The sequence below is a fragment of the Alligator mississippiensis genome, chromosome 1 (assembly GCF_030867095.1).
Source record: "Alligator mississippiensis isolate rAllMis1 chromosome 1, rAllMis1, whole genome shotgun sequence".
Taxonomy (NCBI): domain Eukaryota; kingdom Metazoa; phylum Chordata; order Crocodylia; family Alligatoridae; genus Alligator; species Alligator mississippiensis.
This window is the reverse complement of record NC_081824.1, coordinates 479,386,550-479,404,536: the sequence shown is the minus strand read 5'-3', so window position 1 is coordinate 479,404,536 and position 17,987 is coordinate 479,386,550. Positions and strand designations below refer to the sequence as shown.

Below are 17,987 nucleotides of genomic sequence, written 5' to 3'. Positions count from 1 at the left end.
CTCATCCCAACTCATTCAAAATGTGGAACTTACAGTCCATGTCCCTAATTTTCTGTTGAAGTTTTCAGTAGATATAGATTATTTAATATTTGTTTTATGGAAGGTGCTGAAGAGATACTTTGGGGAATACAAAAAGAAACACAGAAACAAGGAGAAAACACATTTATTTAAGCAAAATCAAGATTTTAACCGGTGAATAAAAATAGACAGACGCTGATAGGGTTGAGGATATAAGAAGGCTTTTGATGAATCCTACGGAGCTGGAAATTTTGAAACGCTATCTCAGCAGTTGGCAAAATGCTCTTCTGACCTTTTTGGTTCACAAAGACATAATTGCTCTTGATTACTTTTGACTGCCCTAAAAAGATAGCAGAATAAGATCAGTTCCCATGGCTCGTACCCTTTTGGATGCTTTGAATGGTCTTCCAGGAGACGAGGGCCCAGAACCGGGGGCTCCCCCTTCGCAAGAGCGTGCACCGACCACTACAAAGCTGTTCAAAAGGTGGCCGCCCCCTCCTCCAGCCACGGTTTGGAACAGGACTCATTGCAGCTGGTGTGAGTTGGAGTATGGTTAAAGGACTGGAGACTTGGGCACCTCCCTAGCATTCATCTGGAGAGCAGCAGCCTATTTCCTTTTCCATGACAAAATGGCACTTGTCCGTCGCTGGAACTGCTAGAACAGGCTACAGGTGCGTTATAGACAAGAAACGCGGTAACAGCAGTTTCTGCTGCTTACGCTTCTGCCCGGCTCCAGCAAAAGCATCTCTGCATGTGACCCGCTGGGAGCAGGATGAGCAGTAGCGGCCTTAGGGGAGGTAAACCGGGCGACCACCCGGGGTCCCACACTTTCGGGGTCCCCAAAATTTTGAACCTAAAACAAACCTAGAATGTAGCTCAGTGGTAAAAAAAAAACTCTTTCTTTCCGTAACTTATTAAAAACGTTGTTCTTTCTTCAACTTATGAATACTGATTATTGAAATAGGTGTCGGAGCAACGGATTGACCATTGACTCTAAATTTATTTTGATGTGAAAATCTGCCATTCTATATTGATAATATGTCTCTCAATAAAATGGATTTGTTAACACTTGTGTTCAGAGTGTTGTATTACTTAAATGTACTATGTAATATTCTCCACTCCGGTTCCAATAAAAACTAATTACTCTGAATATCTGTATTATCAATGTTGTATTAAGATACTTTCATTGCAGTTTCATGATAGGGCAACATGAAATTGAAATTGAAAATGTCCAACTTGCTTACAGGTCATCAAAATTAAGCTTCTAATGGTCCCAATGACTCTCTTGCCCAGGGATCCAATAACCCCCAGGCCACCACTGAAACGGGGACCAGGCTCAGCAGTTGAGCTCCCTGATACTCAGTTCCTCACTAGGGCTCTGTGAAGCGGCTATCTCGATTTGGTTTTGGATTTAGCCATTTCGGAGGGACAGTGATTTGTGTGGGTGTTTTGGATTATTGTTCTGTTTTGATTCAGTCGAATCTGTTTTGTAGTTTCGACGCTGTTTCAGTGATTCGGCCGTAGGCTGTGTGGCGGGCCAGTAGGGGGCGCTCCTGTCTTGAGCCGCCCACCTCCCTGCGCCCGCCCACCTTCCAGGCTCCGAGTGCCTCCCTGGGGTGCCTCCTGTCCTGCCGACCCCTTCCCTGGAGCACACCCGCTAGCTTGGGGTTCCCACTGCCACCACCCACGGCTCTGGACTCAATTCTGGCTCTGCGCACCTTGAAAAATGCAGGCCTGATTGTCCAGTGAGTACTAGACCCAATACAAGCACTTGGGGCACTTCCCAAGTCAGGGGCTTATTACAAAAGTCTCCCTTAGTCCACAGACCTAAGGGGCCTCCTCGACATAATTTAGACCCCCTCCCCCCCGCCCAATAAGTCTCCCACACGGGTCACAAGGAGAACTTTATTGATTACAGCGGGTAGGGTGAACACGGGGTAAAAGGTGGAGCAATATCAGAGGAATATCAGAGGAATCCCATAGAGCAAACCAGTGTGGCTGAGGTAGCCTTTTGATCTCGCATCTGAGTTACTGTAAGCTAAATATCTAGTCTGATCTCGTTTAGCTTACTCACTCGCATCATCCAGAGGTGGTTGGAGTTTCCCTCTGGAGGCAGGGCACTCTTGGAGCATGCGGTGATGAGGAGGGAGCCAGTTTCAGATTCACCTGGATGACCGCATGGCTAATGGCTACCTTCTTCCTGGCCCGGGCCTTTAAATAACCTCTCTGACCTCAGCAGCCTGGTCCAATCGAAGCTGCCAGTGCTGGCCACAAGTGAACCAAATAAAAAAGCATCACTGGCTACCTGGGCTGGTGAGCGGGGCTTTTCCCTCCCCCTGCCCAGGTGACCAGAGCATCCATCTCCCAGGCACCAGGCTTTTGTCATGTAGGCTTTGTTTGTCAAACTGAAACCTCAGTCATGTAGTCCTAACCTTGAGGTTTAACTCCCCTTTTCGCATGCAATGTCTGGATTGGTACTGGCGGGTGTTTGCTGGGGCCCGGGAAGGAAGAATGAAACCTTTTGTGTGCTGAAAAAAGGTGTCATTCTGCCATGCTGGTCCCCAGAAAACACCCGCCAGTACCAATCTGTACTTGCCACCTTCACCTTTCCGTTGGTAAACTAAATCATTGAAATCATAAGGCACCATGGCCTAAATCCAGCTCACCTTTACATGGGGTGCCAGTGCTTCCATGACTAATTCTAGCCACATAAATATCATTTGGGGCCCCTTCTGCAGATTTCAGATCATGTCCTTCAGCGAAGAAGAAATACAAAGTGCTGCAACTAGGGAGGAAAAATGTCCAGCATACCTACTGCCTAGGAAATGACCTGCTGGGTGGCACAGAAGCAGAAAGGGATCTTGGAGTCCTAGTGGACTCCAAGATGAACATGAGCCGGCAGTGTGACGAAGCCATCAGAAAAGCCAATGGCACTTTATTGTGCATCAGCAGATGCATGATGAATAGAGCCAAGAAGGTGATAGTTCCTCTCTATCGGGCGCTGGTCAGACCGCAGTTGGAGTACTGCGTGCAGTTCTGGGCACCGCACTTAAAGAGGGATGTGGATAAAATGGAGGTGGTGCAGCACAGGGTGCTGGTGGAGGGGGATGGCTGAGCAAGCTTCCCCCCCACTTCTGGGAGGCAGCGGCAGAACAGGGTGGTGGGTGGCAGAGGGTCCAGAGAAGGGCCACTTGTATGGTTAAGGGCCTGCAGACCAAGCCCTACAAGGAGAGACTAGAGAAACTGGACCTTTTCAGCCTCCACAAGAGAAGGTTGAGAGGCGACCTTGTGGCTGCCTTTAAGTTTATCACGGGGGCACAGAAGGGAATTGGTGAGGTTTTATTCACCAAGGCGCCCCCAGGGGTTACAAGAAATAATGGCCACAAGCTAGCAGAGAGCAGATTTAGACAGCACATTAGGAAGATCTTCACAGTTCGAGTGGCCAAGGTCTGGAACGGGCTCCCAAGGGAGGTGGTGCTCTCCCCTACCCTGGGGGTCTTCAAGAGGAGGTTGGATAGGCATCTAGCTGGGGTCATCTAGACCCAGCACTCTTTCCTGCTTGTGCAGGGGGTCGGACTCGATGATCTATTGAGGTCCCTTCCGACCCTAACATCTGTGAATCTATGAAAACCCCATAAGTCTTGGCTCCTAGGCTCTGAGTGCCTCACTCCGTTGAGGCACAGGGCCGTGGAAGGAGAGAGGAGATGCAAGCCCAGAGGCAGGACCAGGCTAATAGGGTGACAGGGGAGGGGCTGCAGTTTGGGGCTTCCCACCAGCCTGTGCTGTGAAAGCTTCACCCCAGGGCAGGACTCCCAGAGTTGCCCCCTGCCCCCTACATAGAGCAGTGCCCCCCAGGCATGGCACAGTGTGAGGGGGCCAGGATGTTCCTGGGTCTGGGGCTACACGTACAGAGTCTGCACAGCAATCCCAGCATGGGGCCGTGCTGCACCACGCAGACATCCCCTGAGAGACCTCACTGCTCCTTGGGATTCGTCCCCATAACCCTGCACCTGGGGCTGCACTGCCCACGCTACGCCTCACTCCCAGCCTGCTCCTGGTGCCTGCACACACTCTCCTGGGACGCCTTTGGTGCAAGGTCTGACTGAGTCCAGGTCTACTGCAGCCAGGAGATATAAGAGGTTCAAAGGCCTTGGGAGAACGGTGAGGAAAGATTTGCTCATGGTCCATTGGTAGCTGCTGGGGTGAGAGAGCAGGCGCAGGAGTCCCCTGAGGGCCACGGCTGGACACGGCCGGCAGAGCCCTGGGGACAAGCTGCTGGGACAGACAAGGGGCCTGGCTCCCCGGCTGGCATTCGCTCGGTGCCTGCAGCGCTGCAGGGGACAGTGTCTGTGGGCTGCATTGACGGCACTCGAGCACCTCAGTCCTGACTGCGCCCCTGGGGTCGGCCTGCGCCGCCTGGCAGGAGGGGTCACACTGAGATTCAGGACACCCTCACACTGGCACAGAGCGCAGCTTTCAGCCTCTGAGTGAAGCAGGACTAGCACATTTCCAGTTTCAAAAAAGAGGACACCTGACAGGAAGGAGGGGGTATAATATGATTGCGGGGGGGCAGAGATATGTCTGTGCCCTGCCCCTGCCCCTCACTGCCAAGCCACAGCCACCTCAGCCCTGCAGCTGCCTATCACTCCCAACCCACAGTCCTCTGGCACTGCCTGTGCCCTGAGCTCCTGACCCACCGTCCCCTGCCTCCCCGCCCCGGTGCCCCTCACTCCCGTCCTGCAGCCCCCTGCTCCCCGCAGCCCTGCAAGTGTCTCCTGGAGGGCACGCAGCTCCCCCTGCCCCTCCCCAGCTCCCTCCCTGCCGGAGAAGCCGGTGCCTCCCCTGCCCTGCTGCAGCCCAGTGCCGGCGGGGGGGAAACTGCGGTGCTGAGCACAGCAAAATCCCAAATCCCAGACACTTGGTGATATTAAAAACAAAACACCCAGACAGAGATGGGAGGACCCCAAAAGAGGACGTGTCTGGGAACACCCAGATGTATTGTAACCCTGGACTGAAGGGACATGGTTTGTCTTTGCTGACCTGCTGGATGAGGAGCTACTTCCCATGAGGGTCCCATGATGCCCTGAGGAAGGGGGGGTCACTATCTCTCTTCCCTCGGGCTGGCAGAGGTTTCTGCATGCAGGGGTTGTGCTGCTGGCTCTGGTTTATTCCTGCAGTGACCACTCTGCTGCCTCCGGGCAGGGGCAGGGCAGTGGGTGCGTTAGCTGGTCTTTAGCTTGGGCTCCCAGTGTGCTAAGCATCAAGCATGGGGGAGGCCTGTTGGCCTGAAATCCATGAGGAGGGTCCCAGGGAAAGCCACTGCTGCCCCCAGCCCTTGCATTTGCTCACACAGGGCTGCCACGTGAATGCCACTTTCTCCTGCAGGTCCCTATTTCCCATGGGCGGTGGCTCTGGCCGTGATTCTGCCCCTTGTCGTTCTCCTGGGCAGTTTCTGCCTCTGGCGGCAGCACCGTGTGAAAGGTAAGTAAGAAAGGGGGGAGACTGTGTGGAGAGGTGAGCTCCTCGGAGATGGGACAGGACAGGATGGACGGGGCTCCATCCACTGCTCTGAGAGGAGCTCCAAGCACCGGGATGGACTGAAGCTGTGGGAGGTCTCTGAGCAGGCCAGACCCCACATCTGAGCCAGGAAAGGGGCCACGTGGATTCACAGCCCTGGAGCTCGGTGAAGAGCCCAAACCGAACACCGCAAGTGCAAAGTGCTGCACCTGGGGAGAAGGCATCACCAACACACCTGGAGGCTGAGGGATGACCTTCTCGGCAGCACAGCGGCAGAAAGGGATCTCGGAGTCATAGCTGACTCCAAGATGAACATGAGCCACCGATGTGATGAAGTGATTGGTAGAGCTAACCACACTTTGTCATGCATTAGCAGGCGCATGATGAGCAGGTCCAGGGAGGTGATGCTCCCCCTCTATGTGGCACTGGCCAGGCTGCGGCTGGAGTACTGCATCCAGTTCTGGGCACCGCTCTTCAAGAGGGGTGTGGATAACCTTGAGAGGGTCCAGAGCAGAGCCACTCACATGGTTAGGAGCCTGCAGGTAAGGTCTTACAAGGAGAGATTGAGGGACCTGGATCTCTTCAGCCTATGCAAGGGAAGGCTGAGAGGTGATCTTGTGGCCATTTACAAATTCATCGGCGGGGAGGGGGGCAGCAAGAAATAGGAGATGCTCTGTTTGCCACGGCACCCCTCGGAGTAACCAGGAACAACAGCCACAAATACACAGAGCGGGTTTAGGTTGGACATCTGGAAGAAGTTCTTCACGGTTAGGGTAGCCAGAATCTGGAACGGGCTCCCAAGGGAGGTGGTGCTCTCCCCTACCCTGGGGGTCTTTAAGAGGAGACTGGACAAGCACCTAGCTCTTTCCTACATGGGTCAGGGGGTCGGACTCGATGATCTATCGAGGTCCCTTCGGACACTACCAACTATGAAACTATGACACTACAGCGAGCTGTCCCACCAGATCTGTGCTGCTCAGCTGGAAACATGGATGAGGAGGGAGGATCTCTGTGCTGGGAGCCTATTAATGTGCTTTTCCTGTTGCAGGGAAACACCATTACCATGGAAGTGGTTTTCCTAGTTGCAGAAGAAAACCACTTTCTTGGCAGGAGGCAGTACCCTGATGGATGTAATGCATAGTTAGTCTCCCACTTTGTCTTCCAGTGGGAAGATCTCAGCTATACAAGGACTTTATGGAAATGGGAGACTCCTCCCTCGCTTTCTCCTGTGGCCATACAGCTGAGGGCAAGCAAAACTCAGGGACATCCAAACCCCAATCCTCTTGGTGTGAGCCTGCACGGAGGACGCCCGTCAAAGGATTTGGAAGTATCTGATGCCCCAGGCAGGGGTGGAGGATGCTTGCTGGTAGCAAGGCTTCATGTGGTTCTTGGATGACTCATGGATTTGGAATTGATTTGGCTGATTTGATTTGGGACATGAGCATTTTTCATTTAAAAAAAAAAAAGTGTTTGTCCCAAATTCAATTCTCTCCTCAAAGCTAGGGCTGCTCGGCCGGAGATCGCCCCACAAGAACGGGCTGCACGGCATGCTGGTGTGCTAGTGTGTCTCGTGCACTGCGGGGGCTTCCTGCTGGTTTGCTCCCTGGTCTCCAGGGAGCCCGTGGGTGAGAGCAGGGTCTTAGGGTTGCCAATGGCTGTGACCTGACCCGGTGTCTCCAATTGCGGAAACACAGAAATCGCTCTCGGGACGTGCAAGGCCATTCTCACACAGGGCTGGTGCTTGGGCCCAGCTGCTCTCGCTCCAGCTGTGCTGAGCAGTGACTGTCAGGCATGACGATGCCTCCGTGTCCTGCTGGACTGTATCCCAGGGCAGGCCCCCAGGTCCATCCGCACCTCCTTCACTAAGCCCAGGCTGACATGAGCATGTGCCTGACAAAGGCCCCTCTGCCCCATCCCCTCATGGACATGGCTCTTCTACCCTGGTCCCAGGGGCAGCTACTCTCCATTGTCCTCACAATTAGGGGCAGGGACTAGCTGCAAGGCCAGGGGTTGGCCTAGGATGGACCCCACCTGGTATCCAGCCCGGGCCCATGCCTCCCGCTGCTGACCCACTTCACCTTCCTCAGTCCCATTCCAGAAGCCTCGAGGCCAGCTCAGTGGATGGACACAGAAAAGAGCAGGAAAGGGATGAGGACAAAGGGACACAAGAGTGGAAGGGCCCACGTGGGCCCCTGACTGCAGGGCCTTGTGGCCACAGGCCGTCACACAGCTGATGTTTAGCCAGAAGAGTGCACAACAAAAGCCATCCAGGCCCTGCTCCCCTGCATGCACAAAGACCTCTGACCCCGGGGACAGGTTCCCTTAGTGGGAAAACCCACCAAGCTAGAGAGCATACAGTCTGGCCCAGAGCAGGAGAGACAACGGCCCAACCAACACCTTGGGCACCTGCAGGTGCAAGAATGTATTGGGTAAAAGATGCCCAATGATCCCAGTAAGTGGAACCAACCAGCCCACAGTCTTGGCCAAGCTGACCTGGGGGATAATTCCCTACTTCAGTACGAGCAGGGAACCAGCCCCCCTGGGCCAGTCTCTCTCCAGTACAGCATCACCTTCAACTACCCCTGCCCTAAGGGCAGGAGTCAGAGGGGACCGGGCAGGGGGATGGCTCCTTTGGAAGAGACCTTTAGAGCAGGTCCTGGAGGGGATAGGAAAGAGTGGGGCAGTTTGCACCATGCCCTGGAGCAGGTCAGTCCGAGGCAGCAGGGATGTGGTGCACAGGGAAGCTGATGCACATCTGTCTGTGTCGGCCCATCCCCTTACGTGCGTGTGATAGTAGGCGCATGTGCACAAGACACTACGTCACTGAAGCAATGAGCTAGGGGGACGTAGCTTGTCAGTACGACATAGCATCAGTGGGCACAAACCATGATGCCAACACTGTATCACCATAGTGATGAACTACGTTGCCATAGCTTGTCAAAAAAAAGTAACCATGCATCTCTGGGACTGCACCGCCCTGGCAGCACTTGATTTAGTACTAAATGACTCCACAGTCCCAAAAGGATGACAGGAAATAGGTTGCAGCTGAAGCAACCAAGCGCTCTGTCCTGAGCTGAAGGGAGGCCACGGCTTCCCTCACAGCACAGGGAGCCCCTCGCTCGCCCCAGGGCCACGGCTGCCCCTGCCCGTCCCAGGGGAACATGTGCTGAACTCTTGTCCAAACACAGAAGAAATGTGCTTTCCTCAGTGGTCCCCCACATCCTGATGCAAACCCCTCATGTACTTATAAGCTGCCACCACGTCCCCCCGAGCCTGCGCTTCTCCAGGCTGAAGAGTCCCCCGGCTCTCAGCCTCTCTTCATAAGGCCTGTTCTCCTGCCCTCTGGTCATGTGCACGGCTCTCCTCTGGACTCTCTCAAGCGTCTCAACGTCCTTCTTGAACTGTGGAGCCCAGAACTGGATGCAGTACTCCAGCTGCAGCCTCACCAAGGCCGAGTGCGGTGGGTTTGGGAACCCAGGTGTGCTGTGGCCAAGGGGACAGTGAGGGACAGCCCCTGCATGTATAGGTACAGTGGAAAGGCCATTGCTTGGTGCTCTTCATCACTGTGTCCAGTCTCCATCCGTGTAACACGTCTCTCCTGCTGTTTGTTTCAGAGAGGCGCCGTGCAGACAAAGGTAACTTTTCTTCATGGATTTCCCTACGGAGGGAAGGGGGAGGTCTCATGCTGTGCAGCTGGTGTCCCAGCAGGCCTTCAGGGCTCTCCTTGGAGAAGCTGTGTGTGATGTGTGCTGAGGAGCTCCCCAAGAAACCTCATCCCCAGCACCCCCAGCCTGCTGCTCTGTCCCCCCCCCACCCCCGTGCAGTGCTGCGTGGGAGCCCCAGGGGCAGGGCTTGTCTCTCCAGGAGCCAGGGGCTAAGGGGCAGGATGCATATGGGGGGAAGGCACAGATTAGAGGGGCTGGATTAGTTGTAGCTTGAGAGAAGGAGGGTGGTGAGAAATTGGGCTGTCAGGATTTAGGGGAGGCTACACCAGTAGAGTTACAGAGAGTTGGCAACCATGGTACTGACTCGTGTCTTTATTTTCTCTCCTCCCCTTTCCTTCCTGGGACCCTTGGCAGAGCTGGGTAAGTTGTGGTTTTGGTTTTTGCAGTGTCTTGTCCACTGACGTGTCCTGTGGGGTTTGTGCCTGGTTGTGTGACCTCTGGTTTCTGGTTATTTCAGGACTTGCCCGAGCCCGACAATATGCAGGTAAGTGGAGCCAATGCTTCATCAGAGACTCCTGGTCTTGTCTCCCCAGGGACCTTTGCTTTCTGCTCTGCCCTGACACCCCTCGCAAGCACTACCAGGTGCAGTCACGATGTCCCTGCCTGTGTGCACAGGAGACAGGACGTTCCCCAGAGAAGTTGCTCTGCGGAAATGCTGGGGCCAACCGATTTCAGTGGGGCTGCCCTGGACGGGGCTCTTCAGCCTCCTGCTAATGAGGGGTCGAGCTGCTCCCTGCTGTCACCGAGTGTGGAGGAATCGCCCCTCCAGTCCCCCCTGCTGTGACCAGGCAGCGCTCCCCCCCACCATGTTTCATATACCACCGAGCTGGGACCTGGGCTGCAGACATGCCTGACCCAGGAGGACCTGCTCTCTTTGTCTCAAGTGTCCCTGCCACTGCAAGCCATGTGACTGGCCATCTCACCTGGCAAGGGCTGATGTCATTGGGAAGCACCGGGCCACAGCCAATGGGGCTGCTGGTGGTGGGATTTTAGTGATGAGGTCACAACAGGTGTATACAAGGGGCCGCATGAGGAAGGGGAAGGGGACATATTTTGGGAACATGGAGCAGGCACGCGGGTTGTGCAGCTCTTTCAGACTCCAGATCCATGTGCGAGCAGCTTACCAGAAACGTGTCCAGGAACGGTGTTCTTGGAGTGTGGCACAAGGCTACCAGGCTGCTTCTGTTTGCTCAGACGTGCTCTTTGGATACTTCGCTGGCTTGTCCCCCTCCCTGAGCCTCCCCTCCCCGCCCAATAAAGCTATCCGCTATAGCAAGCTTTATGGTACATGGTTGAGATGGAAGGGACCTGCTAAGGTGGGCTCGGCTTTTTACTTCCCCCCTGCCCAGGAGGTGACAGGGGAGTGCTTCAGGCCTATAGAAGCACCCCAGATCCCCAAGGACTACAGGGCCTGTGTATCCTGGGTGGCACAGGGCCCAGACAGAGACCTGAGTCCGGGTGGTGGCAGCATTTCCCCAGGCTTGTGGGTGTGCTGCGGAAAGGGGATGGCCAGGCGTAGGCACCCCAGGGACACACCTGGAGCTTGGTAGTTGGTCGGGTGCAGTGAGGCAGGTGGCTCAGCACAGGAACACCCCCACTGGCCCGCCACACCATCCATGGGCCTCACCACTCCCCCCTCTCTGCTGCTGCAGTGGCAGGTAGTGGGCAGAGGGCCAGGACAGCTGCTTATTGTTAGGGTCACTGGGGTGAGGAACCAGGCTCCAAACCTCGTCCACCAGAAGTGTGAGATCTCCACCAAGGGAGAGAGGAGCTGCACCCCATCCGGGCCTTTAGTGCCCAGGCAGCAGGGGAGATGGACACGAAGGGAGTGTGGAAGTCAGTGGGATTGGAGAGCTGCAGGGTGAGGGGTGAGGAAGGGGCAAGAGCAGAGCATGCAGGGTGGGGGAAGGGAATCTGGCCTGGATGAAAAGATAGAAAACGACTGATCTGTGGTGCTGGGGTCAGGAGAGAGAAGCCCGGTAGGAGAGTCATGTTGCTTTGGGGGCTATAGGGCTGAGAGGATGGAGCCACAGTCTGCAGGTGCTAGGCAAGCTCTGGCCCCGGGGCTTGGCTGCAGGCTGGGGAAGGAGGGAGGGAAGGAGGAGATGCTGCAGTCAGGGGCCCTGACAGGCAGGAGCATCAGCTCAGCCCTGCTCCCCTCCTTCCTGGCTGCCTGGGAGGGGCAGCAGAGCCCCCCGAGCCCCCATGGGCCCTGCTCTGCAGGCTGCTCAGTGGACTGGTCTCAGGGGGCTCCTGGCTGCAAGGTGCTGTTCCCAACCATGGCTCCCAGCACAGCCTGAGCACCCACATCCCAGTGCTGCAACAGCGACAGGGCAGGAGCCAGCCTGTGCGGCAGGGAGGGCGGCAGTGGGCTGTCCGGCTGAGGGGTTGCTGGCTGAGGGCTTCTTCTCCCAGCCATGCAGCCAGCATGGTTCTCCCTCCCTGCTGCTTCCTCCTGGTATCCTTCACCCTCTTTCCCTGGCACCCACGTCCTCTCCCAGCTGCCGCCAGTCTGTGCCCAGCTGCTCCTTTTGCCTTTATTGCCCAGGGAAACCCCTCTCCTTCTCCCGCAGCAGCTCTTGCTCAGGCCGTGTGTGTTTCCTGGGCTTTGGACGGTGGCTTCTGTTACTCCAGGTTCCTCCCTCCAGGAAGGGGCTTCACTACTTCTTCCCTGAGGCAGCAGGGAGGGCAGAAAGCAGCCTTCAGCCAAGCCTGGGGTTGCCCAGAGAGCACAGACACACCAGTGCAAGCACCAGCCCCTCCAGGCAGCAAGAGATGCCAACCCAGATGCCTGGGTCCCTGCAGCTGTTCTGTGCCCAGGGGGGTGCAAACCAGCAGTCAGTGCAGGCCTGACCCGCACAGAGCTGAAGCCAAGCAGCCACTTTCACTTGGGGCTGGTACACACGTGCCTGGGTCTGGGAGGGTCAGTCCCATAGATCTTAAATGGCTTTGATAGCCCAGGTCAGCTCTGTTGTGTGGGTGACCCCTGGGGCTGTCATGGGTGGAAGAGACTCTCCAGGGAAACCTAGCATGCCTCCCTCCTTACACGGATGCACACGCCCAGCCATGCAGAGCTGTCACCATCCCTTGTGGGTCAGATGAGCCCGGAGCCAGAGTGACCGTGGGGAAGGACTGCGCTGGGCCACTCTGTGCCCAGATCGGGGAGTGAGAGCTCGAGCCCGAGCTCTGCGTGGATCCCTCAGCCCTGCTCTGGTCCTGGCTCTGGCAGGTTGTTGAGTGAGCAGGGGATGGAGAGCACACATGTTCCCTGGGGTTGTGGGCCAGTCCCTGCAAGAACTGTATATGTGGGGTGGGGTGGGGGGTCTGCCCATGCATGCAGGGGTCTGTGCATTTGGGGACAGACAAGACACTCTGGGAAGAGAGGTTCAGCTGGAGCCGTCTTTGTTTTTTTGCCTGGTTTTGGGTGAGAGCAGGGGCCAATTTCCTCCTGCTGTGACATTTCCAATGCAAATGTCACAGCAGATTCAGGGAACAGAGCAGAGGGGATATTTTTTTGAAGTGCTCTGAACAGCTCCCCGCTCCCAAGCTGCTCATCCTCCTCATCCTGCCCTTCCATAAGTGCTGGGGGTCCCCTGTTGTTGCCTTGGCCTATCCATGTCCTATCAGAAGCCATTGGGGTTTGTGCTCCTAAGTGTTTCCAAGTGTTTCCCTAGAGCAAGTGTAACTCAGATGTGTTTCAAAACTGCCATCTCTGTGCAGCATCTGGCACAATGGAGGCTGGCCTACAGCAGCTGGGCCCCACGGGCATGGGGTTATCCAGTACTCCGGGGACAGAAGGCCCCAGACCCAGCAGTGCCCCAGGGCTGGTCTGCACAGGGCGTCCTTGGCCCAGTGCAGGATCTGCAGCGCGGCCCCCAGAGCAGATGCACAACAGGGGTGAGCTGGGACTTGTGCCTGGTGCAGCTGAGCCCAGAGGGACGGGCAGTCCCTGGGGAAATGCCTCTCCTCACTCAATGGCCCCAGACTCATGAGCAATGGGCCCTGTTCTCCCGTGCTTAGTGCCCCTCTGCTCCCTGCTGTCTCCCAGCCCGCCCCCCTGTCCCTCCAGTCTACCTGCCTGCCCCCCTCACCCCCTTCCCAACAGCGCCTGTGACACCAGCTCATGGGGAAGGCGCTGCCCCTCTTGCCCCATCACCCCCGAGCTGTGCTAGTGGGGCCAGGCAGCCAAGCCTGGGGTGGGGGAGGGGCAGGACAGGGACCTGCTGGTATGACATAATCTCATGCCCCTCCCCCACCTGGGGCCTGCCCTGCACCCACCCCATGGCCCCCGCCCCTCTCTCCTCCCCTCTGTGGGTGCACCACCCGGCCCCCTAACCCCCACTCTGCCCCAGGGATGAAGAGGTCTGGTGGGAACATCCCTCTCTGCCCTGGGGCCATTTCCTGTTCCCCCATTTCCCCTTGGGGCCATGGTGATTTCCCAGCAGGGACTGACCCACGATTCCTGGGATGCTGTGAATTCTCTGTGATTCTGGGGACCCGCCTGCCCCGCCCCTGACCCGTGACTCTCTCCCCAGGGGACGTGACTCTGGACCCAGACACGGCTCATCCCAACCTCGTCCTGTCTGAGGATCGGAAATCTGTACAACACAGAGACACCCGACAGGATCTGCCCGACACCCCGGAGAGATTTGATCGTTGTCCCTGTGTCCTGGGCTCGGAGGGGTTCACGGGCGGGAGGCGCTACTGGGAGGTGGAGGTGGGAGACAAGACAGAGTGGTACGTGGGCGTGTGCAGGGAGTCTGTGCGCAGGAAGGGGGATGTCACACTGTCACCTGGCCGTGGATACTGGGTCGTGTGGCTGGAAGATGGAGGACACAAGCCCTGCACCTCCCCCTGGACCCCCCTCCCCGTGCGCGTGCGGCCCAGGCGGGTGGGGGTTTTCCTGGACTACGAGGGGGGCGAGGTCTCATTTTACAACGTGACCGACAGGTCCCATCTCTTCACTTTCACTGACACCTTCTCCGGGACCCTGCGTCCTTTCTTCAGTCCTGGTCTCAATGCTGGGGGCACCAACGCGGCTCCCCTGACCCTGTGCTCAGTCCTAGCCCAGCCCTGAGGGAATCCCGGTCCCTGCCATGACCCGCGGGGGGCACAGACTGTCCCCTCCCCACGCCCCGACTGCCACCCCTCGGTGCCCCCAGGGTGGGGGGGCAGGCTGTGGGGTCAGGGCTGGGGTCTCCAACACAGGAGCTGCTCCAGCCTGGACCCTGGTGCTGCCCAGGCCCAGGTGTCATCTCCCAATCCCCACATGCAGGGGCGATGCTTAGGGGCTGCACACAGGTGCACGTGCACCCCCTGAGCATTGCAGTGCACTCCCTGCAAAAAGGTGCCGCCGACACTGTTAGCAGTTTCTGCAGGCAGTCCATGATCAGCCCTGGCCACCACCGATGCTGCTGGCGATGCCTGTGGGTCTTCACTGACCCCAGGTCAGCACTAGCCACCACCACCCCCACCCCCGCCCTTGCTGCCAACAGTGCCAACAGCATTTTTGGGAGCTCCCCACTGACCACCACTGGGGTGCAGCAGCCGCCGTGGAGCCGTGCTCTCCCCAGCCACTGGGGGCAGGTGCCATTCATGCCCACATGCATAGCACCCCCCTGGGAGGGACTGTCTCCAAACTCTCATCCTTCACTAACATCACTACAGTCACTCTGGGGTTTTTATTTTGTTAATTTGTTTGCCTCTCTCAGCACTGTTTCCCTTCCCCCCTTCCCCCCTGACCCCATTCTCTCCCCTCTATTCCCTTTTATATTTAAAATAAATACCTTTGCATTGTACACTGTGACGCCTCAGCTCTGTATTCTTGGGCAACCCTGGCACAGGATGCAGTCTGTCTGACTCACAAAGGACTCCCCCCCCCTCCCTCCCCTCCTCTACATAAACGAAACTGATTAAGATGCAGTGAGAGACACACCTAAAACTCTCCAGATAAGGGTGATAAGAGTGAACAACTGCCCTCGGTCTCATCTGCATCTGAGATGGAACCAGATGACCATTCATTTACATGAGAGATGGAGAACAGAAAGCCTGAAGCAGAGACTGCAGTGAATTCTGGGACCAGAGAAGCAGGAGAGCGCTGCATGATGGGGAATCTGTGCTTCCAATGTTAATTAACCCATGTCACACACACCCAGCTCAGCATTTATCAGACCAGTTCTAATCTGGATTTGCTAAGGACTTTTCTCCCCCCACACACACACACAGCTCTAAGTTTAATAGGCATCTCGGGCCGTACATTCCCCGGTCCCACTATGGGAGGCCTATTTAAACTTGATTGACTAAAACTCGGTTGCTGGGTTAGGGAATGCTGAGGCAAGAGACCGAGTCCGAGGGGGTATGGGCAACATTGGAACAATGGTTAAGGGTTCATCACAGCATCCAGCCTGCTGGAGCCCTAATCCCAGGTGTTGTCATATCTTTCCTGAGACGACTGGTGGAAGTCCTCTCCACAAAAGGTTATGAGCACCCCAATAATTGCTTTAAGTCTTTTAAAAGACTATAGTAAGATCCGGAAAAATCATGCTAAGCTGAGGCTTGTGAACAACAAGTAAAAATCCAAAATCCTGATGCTGCAAGCTATCTATTGTTCCTGAAGAATCCATGAGATATCCCATCAATATATCTGCCATACATAGGAATTTCAAGCTGGCTCCCAAGTATTTGGGTTACTCCCTAATCTTAAGTGTTTCCTGATTATCAATCAGTTTCCTGAGATGGTCCAAACCAGATAACCCCTTGTCAATAGAAAAGACAATGATTTACACTACTGAGGGTGCTTCAAAGCAGCTGAACTGAGGGTATAAAAATCTGTAAGTGTGTGTGCTTAAAAAAAAAGAAAGAGAAAGAAAAAGAAGGAGAAAGAAAGAAGAAGAAGAAAACTCCTGTGCTGACACCATCCCCTGTCGTTCTTGGGACGCTGGAAGAACAGATCGTCTCTCTCTTCAAGGATTGTGCTACGGACTGTGCCTGTCAGCTTTGCAGCCTGGGTACCGTGGACTCGGTGAGATTCCCAGCATTCTCTCTCGTCTGTCTAGGCATAAACTTCTGAACCTGAACTGTATCAGTTAAGCTTGAGCTAAGTTTCCCCAAATACTTAGTGAAACCAGGGTAGTATTGTCATTGTTTGTGTTTGTTTTTCTTTTGCATGTCTATTACTACTAGTACTATTATATATTTCATATGCTTAGCAATAAATAACTTTTATAGGCAAACTGGTAGTAATTGGGTATATTTTTCCTTCTCTGCTTCTTTTTCCTTCTGTGCTCTGCAGTAACGCTTCTTTTACCTATGCTAAAGATCCCTGTGAAGCCTAAATTATTGTGGGGTCTGCTCATCAAGAGGCCAAAGATTGGGACGTGCTGAGTTTGAAACACATAAGGGGATCAGCGTGTACAGGCTGATTGACCCAGTTTGACTCAGATGTGCCCTTATGAACTGAATGCTGGTCCATGAGGGTGTCAGCTGGACACCCAGCCGGATTCAGAGGGATTCTGTTCACCTGTGGTCTTGTGTCTGACTGTATTTTATTGTTGCTCTTATGAACTGATTCTTGGCATATGAGGGTGTCAGCCTGTCCATGCTGATCAGCCCGGCCAGGTCAGGCGTGTCACGTTAATTTGTGTGTGTTTGTGTGTATGACTGATTTGGTGACTGGAGGAACCCAGTCCCATTGAGATTGAGTCCTGCAAGATAGCTCCACTGGGGGTAAGGGCTTGCAGAAGGGAGAAATACAGCTCCGTATAGTAACACAAGCAGCACATTGACAGAATCACTAAGACCCTAGAAACTATCCCTAATAAATGAGCACACCCCAAAGTAATGGGCAAATTTGGTAACAACACCTGCTGTCTGCACATCATTTCTTACCCTCTGATGAGTGAGCACTTGCTCCTGAAAGCGGATGCATCTGGGATTCAGTAAGTCTGGTGGTGCTCAAGCTTTCTCGTGTGCAAGTCCAGACCCACACACCATGGGCCTCATGTGGGTCGGACGGCAGAAGTGTCCCAGGCCCAGCACACGTCACATTGTGCCTGAGTGCCCGGGGTACAGGGTGCCTGGGGGTGGGGAGCAGCAGGGAGGGGAGATCAGCATCCCTAGCGCTGCTCCTGGCAGTGTAGCCACTAGTATTTTTTCACCTCCTGCCCCTGGGTTTGGTGCCCAGGGCATGTGTCCCAGTCTCCTACTGCACTCTGTTACTGTCTATGGCTCCCGACATCTCCAAAATAACCGCCATCACCAAATCACTGGACCTGTGGGGTTGCATGACTTGGCTCTGCAGGCAAGATCTGGCCCATGGGCCAGGGATTGAGCGCTCCTGAGTCTATAAGGTGCATCTCTATCCTGCTTCTGTCGGACTTCACGCTATCAGAGCTAGCTGCCTCTCTCACTACACATCAATAGTTCTCCAATATTTTTAGAGCCAAGATCCCCACTCATTAGACTCAAGGCATCCTCAGAAAATGCCTGCTCTTCCTTTTCACTTGCTTTGCTACTGAAGAATAATATAGCAGTTCTTCTGGTGCAAAGAACTCAGAAAGGCCACAATGGATCAGCCAGTTGCTGCCCCAGGGATTGAGGGGGAGAAAGAAACAGCTCCACATCCTTTTCCCTGTGATGCACCATGGCCAAAGGGACCCAGACACGTGCCTGTGTCAGCAGGGCCCTATTCAGTGTCACCCCCTCCTCAAAGAGGGGATCAAGGGTTGT

General features: G+C 55.3%; 1 protein-coding gene and 1 long non-coding RNA gene across 2 annotated transcripts; both read left to right on the top strand.

The window, feature by feature from the left end:
• The first annotated feature begins 3,943 nt into the window (after positions 1-3,943).
• Positions 3,944-9,334, top strand: LOC132248822 (uncharacterized). Its single transcript, XR_009460256.1, has 3 exons — positions 3,944-4,179; positions 5,404-5,499; positions 9,150-9,334. It is a non-coding gene; the product is annotated as an uncharacterized LOC132248822 (long non-coding RNA).
• A 404-nt stretch (positions 9,335-9,738) lies between these two features.
• On the top strand, positions 9,739-14,698 carry LOC132249502 (E3 ubiquitin-protein ligase TRIM39-like). Its single transcript, XM_059724776.1, has 3 exons — positions 9,739-9,744; positions 10,364-10,544; positions 13,796-14,698. The coding sequence occupies exons 1-3, from the start codon at positions 9,739-9,741 to the stop codon at positions 14,335-14,337; spliced, it is 729 nt and encodes a 242-aa protein (XP_059580759.1). The 3' UTR covers positions 14,338-14,698.
• Positions 14,699-17,987: the final 3,289 nt, after the last annotated feature.

Coding starts and splice junctions, on each gene's coding strand:
- LOC132249502 (XM_059724776.1), top strand. Junction 10,545..13,795: donor CCGCTATAGCAAGCTTTATG/GTACATGGTTGA, acceptor CTCTCTCCCCAG/GGGACGTGACTCTGGACCCA.